The sequence below is a fragment of the Carcharodon carcharias genome, chromosome 16 (assembly GCF_017639515.1).
Source record: "Carcharodon carcharias isolate sCarCar2 chromosome 16, sCarCar2.pri, whole genome shotgun sequence".
Classification (NCBI taxonomy): Eukaryota; Metazoa; Chordata; class Chondrichthyes; order Lamniformes; family Lamnidae; genus Carcharodon; species Carcharodon carcharias.
The window spans coordinates 113690017-113706814 of NC_054482.1; the positions used below are offsets into that span (position 1 = coordinate 113690017).

General features: G+C 46.8%; 1 protein-coding gene across 2 annotated transcripts in view; it reads left to right on the forward strand.

Moving 5' to 3' along the window:
* The window catches only part of spata1 (spermatogenesis associated 1), a 65247-nt gene that overhangs the window by 33620 nt on the left and 14829 nt on the right, over nucleotides 1-16798 (forward strand). For both annotated transcript variants that reach the window (XM_041208512.1, XM_041208511.1), the window contains exons 4-6: nucleotides 12132-12185; nucleotides 12283-12853; nucleotides 16276-16423. In XM_041208512.1, the coding sequence (XP_041064446.1) occupies nucleotides 12132-12185; nucleotides 12283-12853; nucleotides 16276-16423 (773 nt within the window). The remainder of the gene's footprint in view (nucleotides 1-12131; nucleotides 12186-12282; nucleotides 12854-16275; nucleotides 16424-16798) is intronic.

Consider the following 16798-nt stretch of genomic DNA (forward strand, 5'->3'; position numbering starts at 1 on the left):
GAGGGTGTCGCTGGCTAGGCCAGCATTTATTGCCCATCCCTAATTGCCCTTGTTCAAAGAACATTTAAGAGTCAACCACATGGCCGTGGGTCTGGAGTCACATGTAGGCCAGACCAGGTAAGGATTGGCAGATTTCCTCCTCTAAGGGGACATTAGAGAACCAGATGAGTTTTGAGAACAATCGATGATAGTTTCATGCTCACCATTACTGAGGTTAGCTTTATATTCCAGATTTTATTAATTGAATTTAAATCCCAATCGGGATTTGAACCCATGTCCCCAGAGCATTAACCTGGGTCTCTGGATTACTAGCCTAATGACGTTACCTCACCATCTCTCGATCATTATTGTACCCAGTGTATTCTGGAAGGTGTCATTTTTTTTAAGAACAAAAAAACTGCGGATGCTGGAAACCCAAAACAAAAACAGAATTACCTGGAAAAACTCAGCAGGTCTGGCAGCATCGGCGGAGAAGAAAAGAGTTGACGTTTCGAGTCCTCATGACCCTTCGACAGAACTTGCGTTCGAGTCCAAGAAAGAGTTGAAATATAAGCTGGTTTAAGGTGTGTGTGTGGGGGGCGGAGAGATAGAGAGACAAAGAGGTGGAGGGGGGGCGCGGTGTGGTTGTAGGGACAAACAAGCAGTGATAGAAGCAGATCATCAAAAGATGTCAACGACAATAGTACAATAGAACACATAGGTGTTAAAATTAAAGTTGGTGATATTATCTAAACGAATGTGCTAATTAAGAATGGATGGTAGGGCACTCAAGGTATAGCTCTAGTGGGTTTTTTTTTTATATAATGGAAATAGGTGGGAAAAGGAAAATCTTTATAACTTATTGGAAAAAAAAGGGAAGGGGGAAACAGAAAGGGGGTGGGGATGGGGGAGGGAGCTTACGACCTAAAGTTGTTGAATTCAATATTCAGTCCGGAAGGCTGTAAAGTCCCTAGTCGGAAGATGAGGTGTTGTTCCTCCAGTTTGCGTTGGGCTTCACTGGAACAATGCAGCAAGCCAAGGACAGACATGTGGGCAAGAGAGCAGGGTGGAGTGTTGAAATGGCAAGCGACAGGGAGGTTTGGGTCATTCTTGCGGACAGACCGCAGGTGTTCTGCAAAGCGGTCGCCCAGTTTACGTTTGGTCTCTCCAATGTAGAGGAGACCACATTGGGAGCAACGAATGCAGTAGACTAAGTTGGGGGAAATGCAAGTGAAATGCTGCTTCACTTGAAAGGAGTGTTTGGGTCCTTGGACGGTGAGGAGAGAGGAAGTGAAGGGGCAGGTGTTGCATCTTTTGCGTGGGCATGGGGTGGTGCCATAGGAGGGGGTTGAGGAGTAGGGGGTGATGGAGGAGTGGACCAGGGTGTCCCGGAGGGAGCAATCCCTACGGAATGCCGATAAGGGGGGTGAAGGGTAGATGTGTTTGGTGGTGGCATCATGCTGGAGTTGGCGGAAATGGCGGAGGATGATCCTTTGAATGCGGAGGCTGGTGGGGTGATAAGTGAGGACAAGGGGGACCCTATCATGTTTCTGGGAGGGAGGAGAAGGCGTGAGGGCGGATGCGCGGGAGATGGGCCGGACACGGTTGAGGGCCCTGTCAACGACCGTGGGTGGAAAACCTCGGTTAAGGAAGAAGGAGGACATGCCAGAGGAACTGTTTTTGAAGGTAGCATCATCGGAACAGATGCGACGGAGGCAAAGGAACTGAGAGAATGGGATGGAGTCCTTACAGGAAGCGGGGTGTGAGGAGCTGTAGTCGAGATAGCTGTGGGAGTCGGTGGGTTTGTAATGGATATTGGTGGACAGTCTATCACCAGAGATTGAGACAGAGAGGTCAAGGAAGGGAAGGGAAGTGTCAGAGATGGACCATGTGAAAATGATGGAGGGGTGGAGATTGGAAGCAAAATTAATAAATTTTTCCAAGTCCTGACGAGAGCATGAAGCGGCACCGAAGTAATCATCGATGTACCGGAGAAAGAGTTGTGGAAGGGGGCCGGAGTAGGACTGCAACAAGGAATGTTCCACATACCCCATAAAGAGACAGGCATAGCTGGGGCCCATGCGGGTACCCATAGCCACACCTTTTATTTGGAGGAAGTGAGAGGAGTTGAAGGAGAAATTGTTCAGTGTGAGAACAAGTTCAGCCAGACGGAGGAGAGTAGTGGTGGATGGGGATTGTTCGGGCCTCTGTTCGAGGAAGAAGCTAAGGGCCCTCAGACCATCCTGGTGGGGGATGGAGGTGTAGAGGGATTGGACGTCCATGGTGAAGAGGAAGCGGTTGGGGCCAGGGAACTGGAAATTGTTGATGTGACGTAAGGTGTCAGAGGAATCACGGATGTAGGTGGGAAGGGACTGGACAAGGGGAGAGAGAAGGGAGTCAAGATAACGAGAAATGAGTTCTGTGGGGCAGGAACAAGCTGAGACGATCGGTCTACCGGGGCAGTTCTGTTTGTGGATTTTGGGTAGGAGATAGAAGCGGGCCGTCCGAGGTTGGGAGACTATCAGGTTGGAAGCTGTGGGAGGGAGATCCCCAGAGGAGATGAGGTCAGTGACAGTCCTGGAAACAATGGCTTGATGTTCAGTGGTGGGGTCATGGTCCAGGGAGAGGTAGGAGGAAGTGTCTGCGAGTTGACGCTCAGCCTCCGCGAGGTAGAGGTCAGTGCGCCAGACAACAACAGCACCACCCTTGTCAGCGGGTTTGATGACAATGTCAGGGTTGGACCTGAGAGAATAGAGTGCAGTAAGTTCAGAGAGAGACAGGTTAGAATGGGTGAGAGGAGCAGAGAAATTGAGACGACTAATGTCGCGCCGACAGTTCTCAATGAAAAGATCAAGAGAAGGTAAGAATCCAGAGGGAGGGGTCCAGGTGGAGGGAGAATATTGGAGATGGGTAAAAGGATCCGTTGAACTGGGAGAGGACTCCTGCCCAAAGAAGTGAGCCCGGAGACGAAGACGGCGGAAGAAGAGTTCAGCATCATGCCGAGCCCGAAATTCATTGAGGTGAGGGCGTAAGGGTATGAAACTAAGTCCTTTGCTGAGCACTGAACGTTCAGCATCAGAGAGGGTAAGGTCAGGGGGTATAGTGAATGCACGGCTGGGGCTGGGATTGGAAGATGGGGTGGGGACGGAGGAACAGGCAGGGGTGGAGGGTCCTAGATGGGTGTTGGTGTCAATGAGTTGTTGCAGCTTGCGTTCATTAGCACTTGAGAGAAAGAGAAAAAGTTTCTTGTTGAGGCGTCGGATGAGCCGAAGGATAAAATGAAACTGGGGGCACGCGCAGCTTTGAAAAAGGGTACGGCGGTGCTGCTGGAGGGAGAGGTCGAGTGTGTTCATATGGCGGCGCATGGCACTAAGTGTGGATTTCAGAATGTGACGGGAACAGCAGTCCGAGAAACGTTTTATGTCCCGGAGATACCTGTAATCCTGGGTGGGTTCGAAACATGAGGGGTGGAATTTCAGTTGAAATCCACGTGGGGTAAGTCGGAGACGGAGACAGTCACTGAGAAAGGAGATATGGCTGTGAAAGCGGGTTTTAGTAAACACCTTGTCAAACACCAGGAGGGAAATGGAAAGCAAGGAAGGTGAGCAAGACAACAGAGAGATACGGAAATCTTGTCGCAGAGAGGAACAGAACTTCTTCAAGGAGGTAGGCATTTCTTGAAGAGCAGTGGCAGTCAATTAAACACAGAGATAAAAACAAAAAAACTGCGGATGCTGGAAATCCAAAACAAAAACAGAATTACCTGGAAAAACTCAGCAGGTCTGGCAGCATCGGCGGAGAAGAAAAGAGTTGACGTTTCGAGTCCTCATGACCCTTCGACAGAACTTGCGTTCGAGTCCAAGAAAGAGTTGAAATATAAGCTGGTTTAAGGTGTGTGTGTGGGGGGCGGAGAGATAGAGAGACAAAGAGGTGGAGGGGGGGCGCGGTGTGGTTGTAGGGACAAACAAGCAGTGATAGAAGCAGATCATCAAAAGATGTCAACGACAATAGTACAATAGAACACATAGGTGTTAAAATTAAAGTTGGTGATATTATCTAAACGAATGTGCTAATTAAGAATGGATGGTAGGGCACTCAAGGTATAGCTCTAGTGGGTTTTTTTTTATATAATGGAAATAGGTGGGAAAAGGAAAATCTTTATAACTTATTGGAAAAAAAAGGGAAGGGGGAAACAGAAAGGGGGTGGGGATGGGGGAGGGAGCTTACGACCTAAAGTTGTTGAATTCAATATTCAGTCCGGAAGGCTGTAAAGTCCCTAGTCACTTCCTCTCTCCTCACCGTCCAAGGACCCAAACACTCCTTTCAAGTGAAGCAGCATTTCACTTGCATTTCCCCCAACTTAGTCTACTGCATTCGTTGCTCCCAATGTGGTCTCCTCTACATTGGAGAGACCAAACGTAAACTGGGCGACCGCTTTGCAGAACACCTGCGGTCTGTCCGCAAGAATGACCCAAACCTCCCTGTCGCTTGCCATTTCAACACTCCACCCTGCTCTCTTGCCCACATGTCTGTCCTTGGCTTGCTGCATTGTTCCAGTGAAGCCCAACGCAAACTGGAGGAACAACACCTCATCTTCCGACTAGGGACTTTACAGCCTTCCGGACTGAATATTGAATTCAACAACTTTAGGTCGTAAGCTCCCTCCCCCATCCCCACCCCCTTTCTGTTTCCCCCTTCCCTTTTTTTTCCAATAAGTTATAAAGATTTTCCTTTTCCCACCTATTTCCATTATATAAAAAAAAAACCCACTAGAGCTATACCTTGAGTGCCCTACCATCCATTCTTAATTAGCACATTCGTTTAGATAATATCACCAACTTTAATTTTAACACCTATGTGTTCTATTGTACTATTGTCGTTGACATCTTTTGATGATCTGCTTCTATCACTGCTTGTTTGTCCCTACAACCACACCGCGCCCCCCCTCCACCTCTTTGTCTCTCTATCTCTCCGCCCCCCCCCCCACACACACACCTTAAACCAGCTTATATTTCAACTCTTTCTTGGACTCGAACGCAAGTTCTGTCGAAGGGTCATGAGGTCTCGAAACGTCAACTCTTTTCTTCTCCGCCGATGCTGCCAGACCTGCTGAGTTTTTCCAGGTAATTCTGTTTTTGTCTTTTTTTTAAGGTTGGCTGATCTGCTAGGATCCCTAAATGCTTTGCAGTACACAGTTGCCTGTGTGGGGATAGTAACTTTTAGACTGACTGTCCTGGGCACCTCCTTCCATTGCTGCTGCTCTGTTGTTCACTGCTGGAGCCTGTGCCACGTGCATTGAAATCATTGCACCCCCCACACTGTCTAATTTTTGAGAGGAGGCACTTCATCACTGGCGAACCTGCCCACTCTTTCAGTCGACCTGATAAACAGCTCTTGTGAGCCAAATTGCACTAGGGGTTCTTCTTCCCCTTTGGTCTGTCCCCTTTAAGCTGCTGCAGCCCTTTAAATCCTGCAGCAACGCATAAGTCCTTGCTCTGAAAAAAATAATTGTGGCGTCAAGGAGCCCCAGCAAAATTGGGATCAGTGGGAACTCGGGGGAAAACTTTCCACTGTTTGGAGTCATACCTAGCACAAAGGAAGATGGTTGTGGTTGCTGGAGGTCTGTCATCTCAGTTCCAGGACTTCACTGCAGGAGCTCCTCAGGGTAGTGTCCTAGGCCCAACCATCTTCAGCTGTTTCATCAATGACCTTCCTTCTATCATAAGGTCAGAAGTGGGGATGTTCCCTGATGATTGCACAATGTTCAGCACCATTCACGACTCCTCAGATACTGAAGCAGTCCATGTCCAAATGCAGGAAGATCTAGATGACATTCAGGCTGGGGGTGGTGAGTGACAAGTAACATGTCCCTGTTTGGCTGATGGAGAGACTTCACATATCGTCGTCTGGTAACTTGGTGAATAGTAAAGGAACAGAGCAACGCTTTGATTAATATTTTAAATTATTAAAGGATGGTAATGGTCAAATTCAAATGCGAGGGGAATATGTTTTTTGTGGAACAACATTCAGCCGGAATAAATTTTGGGTGAAGTTTCAGAAAACATGCTGCTTCTTATGTTGTATGTTTCTGTTACAGGGCTAATGATCCCGAGACATGAGTTCAAATCCCGCCAGGGCAGCCTGGGAATTGGAATAAAATATAGAATTCAAAAGCGAATCTCAGTAATGGTGACCATGTTGCCTGAATTCCTGTGGACTTGGCCTCAGGACGGACACCAGTGATTGTTTCAACACAAAAACAGATTTACCTGGAAAAACTCAGCAGGTCTGGCAGCATCGGTGGAGAAGAAAAGAGTTGACGTTTTGAGTCCTCATGACCCTGCGACAGAACTGAGTGAATATTAGGAGAGGGTGAAATATAAGCTGGTTTAAGGTGGGGGGGGTGGGGGGAGAAAAGTGGGGTGGTGGGGGCGGGGGGGTAGGTGGGTGTGGTTGTTGGGACAAGCAAGCAGTGATAGGAGCAGATAATCAAAATATGTCACAGACAGAAGAGAGGTGTTGAAGGTGGTGATATTATCTAAACGAATGTGCTAATTAAGAACGGATGGCAGGGCACTCAAGGTACAGCTCTAGTGGGGGTGGGGTGGAATAAGACTAACAGGGCATAAAAGATATAGATTTAAAATTAATGGAAATAGGTGGGAAAAGAAAAATCTATATAAATTTTTGGAAAAAACAAAAGGAAGGGGGAAGAAATGGAAAGGGGGTGGGGATGGAGGAGGGAGTTCAAGATCTAAAGTTGTTGAATTCAATATTCAGTCCGGAAGGCTGTAAAGTGCCTAGTCGGAAGATGAGGTGTTGTTCCTCCAGTTTGCGTTGGGCTTCACTGGAACAATGCAGCAGGCCAAGGACAGACATGTGGGCAAGACAGCAGGGTGGAGTGTTAAAATGGCAAGCGACAGGGAGGTTTGGGTCTTTCTTGCGGACAGACCACAGGTGTTTTGCAAAGCGGTCGCCCAGTTTACGCTTGGTCTCTCCAATGTAGAGGAGACCGCATTGGGAGCAACGAATGCAGTAGACTAAGTTAGGGGAAATGCAAGTGAAATGCTCCTTCACTTGAAAGGAGTGTTTGGACCCTTGGACTGTGAGGAGAGAGGAATTGAAGGGGCAGGTGTTGTATCTTTTGCGTGGTGCATGGGGAGGTGCCATAGGTGGGGGCTGAGGAGTAGGGGGTGATGGAGGAGTGGACCAGGGTGTCCCGGAGGGAACGATCCCTACGGAATGCCGATAGGGGGGGGTGAAGGGAAGATGTGTTTGGTGGTGGCATAATGCTGGAGTTGGCGGGAATGGCGGAGGATGATCCTTTGAATGCGGAGGCTGGTGGGGTGATAAGTGAGGACAAGGGGGACCCTATCATGTCTCAGGGAGGGAGGAGAAGGCGTGAGGGCGGATGCACAGGAGATGGGCCGGACACGGTTGAGGGCTCTGTCAATGACCGTGGGTGGAAAACCTCGGCTAAGGAAGGAGGAGGACAGGTCAGAGGAACTGTTTTTGAAGGTAGCATCATCAGAACAGAAGTCCCCCTTGTCCTCACTTAACACCCCACCAGCCTCCGCATTCAAAGGATCATCCTCCGCCATTTCCGCCAACTCCAGCATGATGCCACCACCAAGCACATCTTCCCTTCACCCCCCCCTATCGGCATTCCGTAGGGATCGTTCCCTCTGGGACACCCTGGTCCACTCCTCCATCACCCCCTACTCCTCAACCCCCACCTATGGCACCACCACATGCCCACGCAAAGGATGCAACACCTGCCCCTTCACTTCCTCTCTCCTCACCGTCCAAGGGTCCAAACAATCCTTTCAAGTGAAGCAACATTTCACTTGCATTTCCCCTAACTTAGTCTACTGCATTCGTTGCTCCCAATGCGGTCTCCTCTACATTGGAGAGACCAAACGTAAACTGGGCGACCGCTTTGCAGAACACCTGTGGTCTGTCCGCAAGAAAGACCCAAACCTCCCTGTCGCTTGCCATTTTAACACTCCACCCTGCTCTCTTGCCCACATGTCTGTCCTTGGCCTGCTGCATTGTTCCAGTGAAGCCCAACGCAAACTGGAGGAACAACAGCTCATCTTCCGACTAGGCACTTTACAGCCTTCCGGACTGAATATTGAATTCAACAACTTTAGATCTTGAACTCCCTCCTCCATCCCCAACCCCTTTCCGTTTCTTCCCCCTTCCTTTTGTTTTTTCCAATAATTTATATAGATTTTTCTTTTCCCACCTATTTCCATTATTTTTAAATCTTGTATGCCGGGCTAGTCTTTCCACCCCACCCCCACTAGAGCTGTATCTTGCCATCCATTCTTAATTAGCACATTCATTTAGATAATATCACCACCTTCAACACCTCTTTGTTCCTTTGTCTGTGACATCTTTTGATTATCTACTCCTATCACTGCTTGCTTGTCCCTACAACCACCCCTCCCCCACTTCTTTCCCCGCCCCCCCCACCACCTTTAAACCAGCTTATATTTCACCCCTCTCCTAATATTCACTCAGTTCTGTTGAAGGGTCATGAGGACTCGAAACGTCAACTCTTCTTCTCCGCCGATGCTGCCAGACCTGCCGAGTTTTTCTAGGTAATTCTGTTTTTGTTTTGGATTTCCAGCATCCACAGTTTTTTGTTTTTGTACCAGTGATTGTTTGACAGTCCTCCTGTAGGATCGAGAGACCCTGAAGTGTTTCCACATTCACTTTTTATCTGGAAAGGTAATTCTGGGCCTACAGGCTTCTGGAGAAACGCCATAACTTAGAGGTGACAGTGCAATGAACTGAACCACACTACCCAGGACTGAACACATTGATCTCCAATAGCAGAACCCCACCTGAATTGGCCACTGGGATTTAACTTTTATTCTTCCAAGGGATGTGGGTGTCACAGGCAATACCAGCATTTGTTGCCCATCCCTAATTGCCCTCAAACTGAGTGACATGCTGGGCCATTTCAGAGGGCAGCTAAGAGTCAACCACATTGCTGTGGGTCTGGAGTCACATGTAGGCCAGACCAGGTAAGGACAGCAGGTTTCCTTCCCTAAAGGGCATTAGTGAACCAGATGGGTTTTTGCAGCAACCGCTGGTAGTTGTTATGCAACAAGCTTTTTATTCCAGATTTATTAACTAAATTTAAAACTCAGCAGCTTCTATATTGGGATTTGAACCCATGTCTCCAGGGCATTATTCTAGGTCACTTGCCCAGCAACTTTACCGCTACACCATATCCCCAATGGTTCGTTCTGAGTTTCATCTATAATGCTGCTCATCCCCTTCACAAAAAACACGCTGGTGTTGTCTCGGAGTTTGGCACCAATGAATATAAAGACACTTTTTATCTTGGTGTTTAGGTCCCCAGGAGAGCAGGATTGGAAAGGAGGTGACACGCTTCACTCAATGGTCTCCCCACATTATTTAGAAACATAGAAACTAGAAGTAGGCCATTCGGCCCTTCGAGCCTGCTCTGCCATTCATTATGATCATGGCTGATCATCCAACTCAATAGTCTGCTCCCGCTTTCTCCCCATACCCTTTGATCCCTTTCATCCCAAGAGCTATATCTAACTCCTTCTTGAAAACATACAATGTTTTGGTCTCAACTACTTTCTGTGGTAACGAATTCCGCAGGCTCACCACTCTCTGGGTGAAGAAATTTCTCCTCATCTCAGTCCTAAATGGTCTACCTCATATCCTCAGACTGTGACCCCTGGTTCTGGACCCTCCCACCATCGGGAACATCGTTCCTGCATCTACCCTGTCTAGTCCTGTTAGAATTTTATTTTAGTAACCTTTGGGCTCCATGTTAAGCTGCAGGATGGTTCTGAATCAGGAGTGCCTGATGAAGCAATTGTGCTGAACAATGTATAATTTATGTTGAATTTGTAAACATCTTTTTGTGTTAAGGAAGGTAGAGGGGTTTCAGTCATATAGCTGTTTTATGAACCTTGGTGCCTGGAAGTCTGGATGGATCTGTGGCTGAAAGGACACTCTTTTGGGTTTGTTTATGTATGTATACATTTTTAATGAGATTTTACAACTCTTGAAGTGAAAGAGATGGGTTAAAAAGGAGTTAGAAGTTTAGTGATTTTTGGGATTCGAAGCGAAGTTGGAAAGCCTTACTCTTGCCTCGTAACAATTCTCAAGTGACACGGAGAAAGGCAGGGGACAGTTCAGTCAGTGTGTGTCAGTGAGTGAAAACAGGGATTTTCAGCTCTCTGAGATAAGAAATACTACAAGGCTACTGGGAGACTGAGGTTAGGGAACTCTGGTTTGCTCTGCAATAGTGAGTTTAGAGTGCGGTTTTGGGTATTTCAGGGAGACGTACGAGTCAGTGAGAAGCATCAAGTGAATGCTTAGGAATTCACCAGAAGAAAGCCATTTGTATGTGTGCTAGTCCCAAGCAAGGAGCCTTTGTGTCAAGCTTGTGGTAACCCTTCACTCGTTTGTGTGTCTATAAAAATACTGCTGGATAAAGTTATACTGGGAAAGTGAACCATCTTCCTGTGTTTGTATTGAGATCTTTCCATCCTTTTTCTCTGGTGTAATATGGTTCATTTTTCTTGTCAAATAAATGTCTTATTCTTTGTGTTAAAAGTTCACCAGCAGACTCCTGTGAATTTGTTCAGTAACTTGCCCCCACTTTTTCTTAAAAAACGTTAGGATCTATCAAACTCAGCAGGTCTGGCAGCATCTGCAGAGAGGAACACAGTTAACGTTTCAAGTCCGTATGACTCTTCAGCAGAACTGTCAGATGCTGTCAGATCTGCTGAGTTTTTCCAGCTATTTTTGTTTTTGTTTCAGATTTCCGGCATCCGCAGTATTTTGCTTTTATCTTAGGATCCATCAAGCCAGGTTTCACCCTGGGATCTGACTTGTCCAGTATTAATATCAGTTGGGATCGTAACAGTGTTATACAGCAGAGAAAACAAGATATAAGATGCCAGCAGAGCTTAGTCATAAATATTTCAGGACACTGACCTTCACTGGAAATAACTGAGATCTCTGAACTCACCTGATTCTGGCCCTTTGAGCACCCTCCATTTTAATTGCCCCACCATTGCTGGCTGTGTGTTCAGCTGCATAGGCCCTAAGCCCTGGAATGCCCCCGCCAAATCTCTTTCTGATGCTTAAACTCTCAACCATACCTTGGCTACATTCAGACTTGATGATTCCAATGTGCTCCTGATCGGCCTCACACCTTGTAAACTTGAGCTCATCCAAACATTTGCCGCCCTTGCCTCACATGCTCATATCTCCCTCATTCTGTAACTTCCTTCAAAGCTAAAGCTTCCTGAGTCCTTGGTGGTACAGAACTTGAATATTGCCGAAAAGAGAGCCATATTGCCACAGTTTTCTGCCTCGCTCTCATCAGGACAAATGCAAGAATTCCAAATTTCAAACGATCACAACAATTTGCACCACAGGAGATAAGGGTGCTGATTGGTTGAGATATACATGCATTCATATGCAGGGATCTGTTTCTCTGAAACAAAAGGATGATGCTCAAGCCTTGTGTGTTTTTTGAATTACCCAGGAGCTTGGGGAGCCTGTTGCTTTCTTGATGGCAACATCTCAGCCAATCAGAGTTGACTTGCCAACCAATCAGCACCCTTTTCTCCTGTAGTACAAGTTGTTGTGATCGTTTGAAACTTGGCATTCTTGTGTTTGACCTGAGATGAGCGCAAGATGAAAAGCTTCGCCAACATGTCCCTCTTTTCGACAATATCCCTGAGATCTCTGCGCTCCTCCAATTGTGGCCTCTTGCACATTCTCGATTTTCTCTGCTCCACCATTAGCCCCTGTGTCAGGGCTCTTAGGCCTGCAATGTCCTTGTTAAATCTCTGTCTCTAATCCTTTAAAATCCACTTTTTTTGACCAAGATTTTCATCACCTGTCCTGATGTTTCCTTATGTGCTTTGGTATCCATGTTTTGTTTGACAATGCTCTTGTGAAGTACTTTAAGATGTTTTACAATGTAAAGAGTGTGTGTGTGTATATATAATATGGAACATATATAAGGTATTGCCCGCTTATTTTGCCTCCCTTACAGGACATCCCATTGATTCATGTCTATATGTTTAAAAAAAAACACACGGAACCTCACTTTTATAATAAGTTCTGAACCTTGTTCGCAGGTCAGTGCAAAGCAAGAACGGGAACTCAAAGTGAAATCGTTTGCCCCTCCCTATGTAAGTAGATCTGTTATCAGCTGTGGAATTATGACTTCATGATATCCTTTGTTTGAATTTTTTCTGGATCTAATTGGAATCCACGATCATTTCTTAGGCTCCCCAGCCAGAGCTCTACTTGTTACCCGGCATTGGCAGGAGACAGCCCCATGACATGTCTTTGCTCGATGGACAACAGGAAGATTCAGAAATGTACACGCAGCATCCAGGACCAAGAGACAGGAGCCTGAAAGAGAATGAGTCTTCAGGAGAATTGAAACCTCCCGGTTGCTCCTACCAAGCGCATGTGACAAAGAGTCCGGAAATACACAACGCCTACATGTCACATGACCACCCACAGAATACAAGCCGCGAGGGAAAGGCGATGCCGGGGGATGATAACACTGACGATTTTCCACACCAAGTTCACCGCACCAGGAGCCCCTACGTTAGCGGCGACTGCTCTCCGCTTCACCGGGGAACCCCTAGCACAAATCCAGGAGGGATCGCTGAGTGGAGGGAGTTTAAAGCCAGTCCCTCGCAGGAGGGCCGGAGCACACGGAGTCTGGATTTAAGGAACAGCTGGGATCAGGAGGCACAAGGGAAGCCCCTTCAAAACGCAAGGCAGCCTGATCCGAAAACACTCGGGAGTCGACAGCAAGAGCATCAAGTGCAGCAGAGAAAGAAAGGTTCTCGGACTGGGGATTATTTGCAACCTTAGGCCATTTGGCACATCAAACCTGAGCCAGTATTCCTTTTGCAAATGGATCTGACCACTTGGTTTTGCTGTTTTAAATATAACATTTTTTCAATGGCTTTCTTGAAATGTTTATTAGAGAAAGGATATAGATATAGATGTAAAGGTGAAAGCTGCAGCATTGTTACAGGCTAACCGTGATAAATTTCCTGAATGATTCAGCTTTAGCAGCTACTTATGGGAACACATTCCATATTTCAATGACGCTTTTTGTGAACAGACTTTAACGTCTTTATATTTCCATTTATAGTATTGACTTCTTGCCAACTAGCGCAAATAGTGTCCTGTTTACCATCTCAAATCCCTTTATAATTTTGGATGCTGCATTAGATTCACAGTTAACCATCTCTGACATCAGTGAATTCAATCTTTAGTTTACCAAGTCTGCCATCCTAATCCGTTCTAATGAATCTATACCACTCCTTCTCCATGGCTCCAGTATCTCTTTTATCATAGGGACATATAAGGTTAGTTTGCAGGTACAGCAGGTAATTAGGAAAGCTAATAGAATGTTATTGTTTATTGTGAGGGGAGTTGATTACAAAAGTAGACAGGTTATGCTTCAGTTGTACAGGGCGTTGGTGAGACCACATCTGGAGTATTGTGTACAGTACTGGTCTCCTTATTTAAGGAAGGATATAAATGCATTAGAAGCAGTTCAGAGAAGGTTTACTAGACTAATACCATGAATGGGTGGGTTGTCTTATGAGGAAAGGTTGAACAGGTTAGGCTTGTATCCACTGGAGTTTAAAAGAGTAAGAGGCAACTTAATTGAAACCTTTAAGATCCTGAGGGGTCTTGACAGGGTGGATGTGGAGAGAATGTTTCCTCTTGTGGGAAAATCTAGAATTAGGGGGTCACTATTTAAAAATAAGAGATCGCTCATTTAAGACAGAGATGAGGAGGAATTTTTTGTCTCAGAGGGTTGTGAGTCTTTGGAACTCTCATCTTCAAAAGGCGATGGAAGCAGAATCTTTGAATACTTTTAAGGCAGATAGATAGATTCCTGATTAACAAAGAGGTGAAAGGTTACTGGGGGTAGGCAGGAATGTGGGGTTGAGATTACTATCAAATCAGCCATGATCTTATTGAATGGCGGAGCAGGCTCGAGGGGCCGAGTGGTCTCCTCCTGCTCCTAGTTCATATGTTACATACGAACATACATATGAAAAATGAATTAGGGGTAGGAGTAGGCCACTCGGCCCCTTGAGCCTGCTCCGCCATTCAGTAAGATCATGGCTCATCCAATTTCATGGAAAACTGCACACTGTTCCTTGTGGGAGTTATCTGCCAAGTTCTTGCCCACTCACTTAGCCTGTCTAAATCCCCTTGAAGCCACCTTACCTCCTCCTCCCAACTCACATTCCCACCTGGTTTTGTGTCATCAGTAAACTTGGAAATATTACATTTGGTCCCCACATCCAAACCATTGACATCGATTGTGAACTGGGCTGGGGCCCAAGCACTGATCCTTGCGATACCCCACTAGTCATAACCTGCCAACCTGAGAATGACCCATTTATTGTTACTGTGCTTTCTGCCTATTAACCAATCCTCATTCCATGGCCCCTATCCCATGGAGGTAACCCCACTGTTATACATGCAAACAAAGAAGACAATTTACACAACAAGATCTCAGTGAATTGGTTTTCTGTAAGGGGTTGGTGTTCAACAGGATGCTAGGGGATCTCCTCTTCTCCTCTTTGAGTTGTGATCGTTTACATTCCACTCCTGGCCTCAGCTTATCTTTCGTCTGAAAGATGGTGGGCATAAAGTTCGACTGTGGCTAGGAAACAAACAGGGTTGCTAACTCAGGTCAGACATAGTCCAGGAGGTATCATCACATGACCTCTTGCCTCCAACTGCCCCGCCCCCATACATGCCCTCACTGTTGATGCTGGACACCTCCATTCTCGCCAAGTCTCGTCTTCTGACACCAGTGGGAAAGTGAATCCATTCCTCGTTGCCCGATTGGATGATCCTCGAGTGTCAGTCACGTTTTCCTTTTCCCCCGGGCTTAATGAAACTTTGAGGATGCACATTTTTAATGCACTATGATTCTCCTCCTGGTGTTGCTCAGCAGTGTCCTAGAGCTTAGTCTTTAATCTCTGGAGAATCTAGGACAATCCTGAAGGGTTGGCAACTCTAGGCACAGAATGTGTGGCAACAGATGATTCTTTAGATGTGAGCGTTGCTGGCTATGCCTGCATTTGTTGCTCATCCCAAATTACCATGGGGAATCTGTTAGCGAGCTGCCTTCTTGAACCGCCGCTGTCCATGTAGCGTAGGTACACCCACAGTGCTGTTAGTGAGGGAGCTCCAAGATATTGACCCACTGGAACTTACAGGTGGTGGTGTTGTCATGCGACAACTGCCCTTGTCCTTCTAGGTAGTAGAGGTTGCAGGTTTGGAAGTGCTGTCGAAGGAGCTTCGGTGAGTTGTTGCAGTGCATCTTGCAGCCATGTTGAGCCAGTGGTGGACGAGTAAATGTTTAAGGTGGTAGATGGAGTGCCAGTCAAGTGGCCTGTTTGGCCCTGGATGGTGCCAAGCTTCTTGAGTGTTGTGGGAGCTGCACTCATCCAAGCAAGCAGAGAGTAATCCACCACACTCCTAACTTGTGCCTTGTAGATGGTGGACAGGCTTTGGGGAGTCAGGAAGTGAGTTACTCACCGCAGAATTCCCAGCCTCTGACCTGCTCTTGCTGTCATCATATTTATATGGCTGGTCCAGTTCAGTTTCCGGTCAATTGTAGTCCCCAGGATGTTGATAGTGGGGGATTCAGCGATGATAATGCCATTGAATGTCAATGGGAGATGATTAGATTCTGTCTTGTTGGAGATGGCCATTGCCTGACACTTGGGTGGCATGCATGTCACTTGCCACTGATCAGCCCAAGCCTGGATATTGTCCAAGTTTTGCTGCATTTGGACATGGACTGCTTCAGTATCTGAGGAGTTGCGAATGGCGCTGAACATTGTGCAATCATCAGCGAACATCCCCACTTCTGACCTTACGATGGAAGGAAGGTCATTGATGTAGCAGCTGAAGATGGTTGGGCCGAGGGCACCACCTATTACTCACCTTGCCTGATTTTCTTTGTTTTCGGGGCCCCATTAGAGTTGAATTTTACTCCTGAAACTACAGTAGTCCCTCTCAGTGCTCCAGTGAAGAGGGAGCTTGGTTCTGGTGCTGAGGACCTAGGGTTGCCTTGAACCTATTACCTTCTGACTCCGAGATGAGCATGCTACCAGCGCAGCATTCACCACTACTGACCAATTGAAAAAGAGGAAGTTAAATAATTGTACAAACGCATTTTCCCAATTCTGTTATTATAAGTGGACTTTTTTTTTGTAGAAACTGTCACCATGGGAGCTGCGCAGATGGACATTAGTTTAACTTCAAAGGAAAGCAGGATTCAGAGTAATAGCACAAGGGATTCAGGGGTACCAGAATCACTGGATGAGAGGGATTTGGAATATTACGAAAATCAAAGAAAGAAGAGGTAAGAATCTTTGACTAGAAACTCACCTTTGATCGATTTCCCCCCCTGCCATTGATCGATTTCCCCCCCTGCCATTGATCGATTTCCCCCCCGCCATTGATCGATTTCCCCCCCTGCCATTGATCGATTTCCCCCCCTGCCATTGATCGATTTCCCCCCCTGCCATTGATCGATTTCCCCCCCTGCCATTGATCGATTTCCCCCCCTGCCATTGATCGATTTCCCCCCCCTGCCATTGATCGATTTCCCCCCCTGCCATTGATCGATTTCCCCCCCTGCCATTGATCGATTTCCCCCTCTGCCATTGATCGATTTCCCCCTCTGCCATTGATCGATTTCCCCCTCTGCCATTGATCGATTTCCCCCTCTGCCATT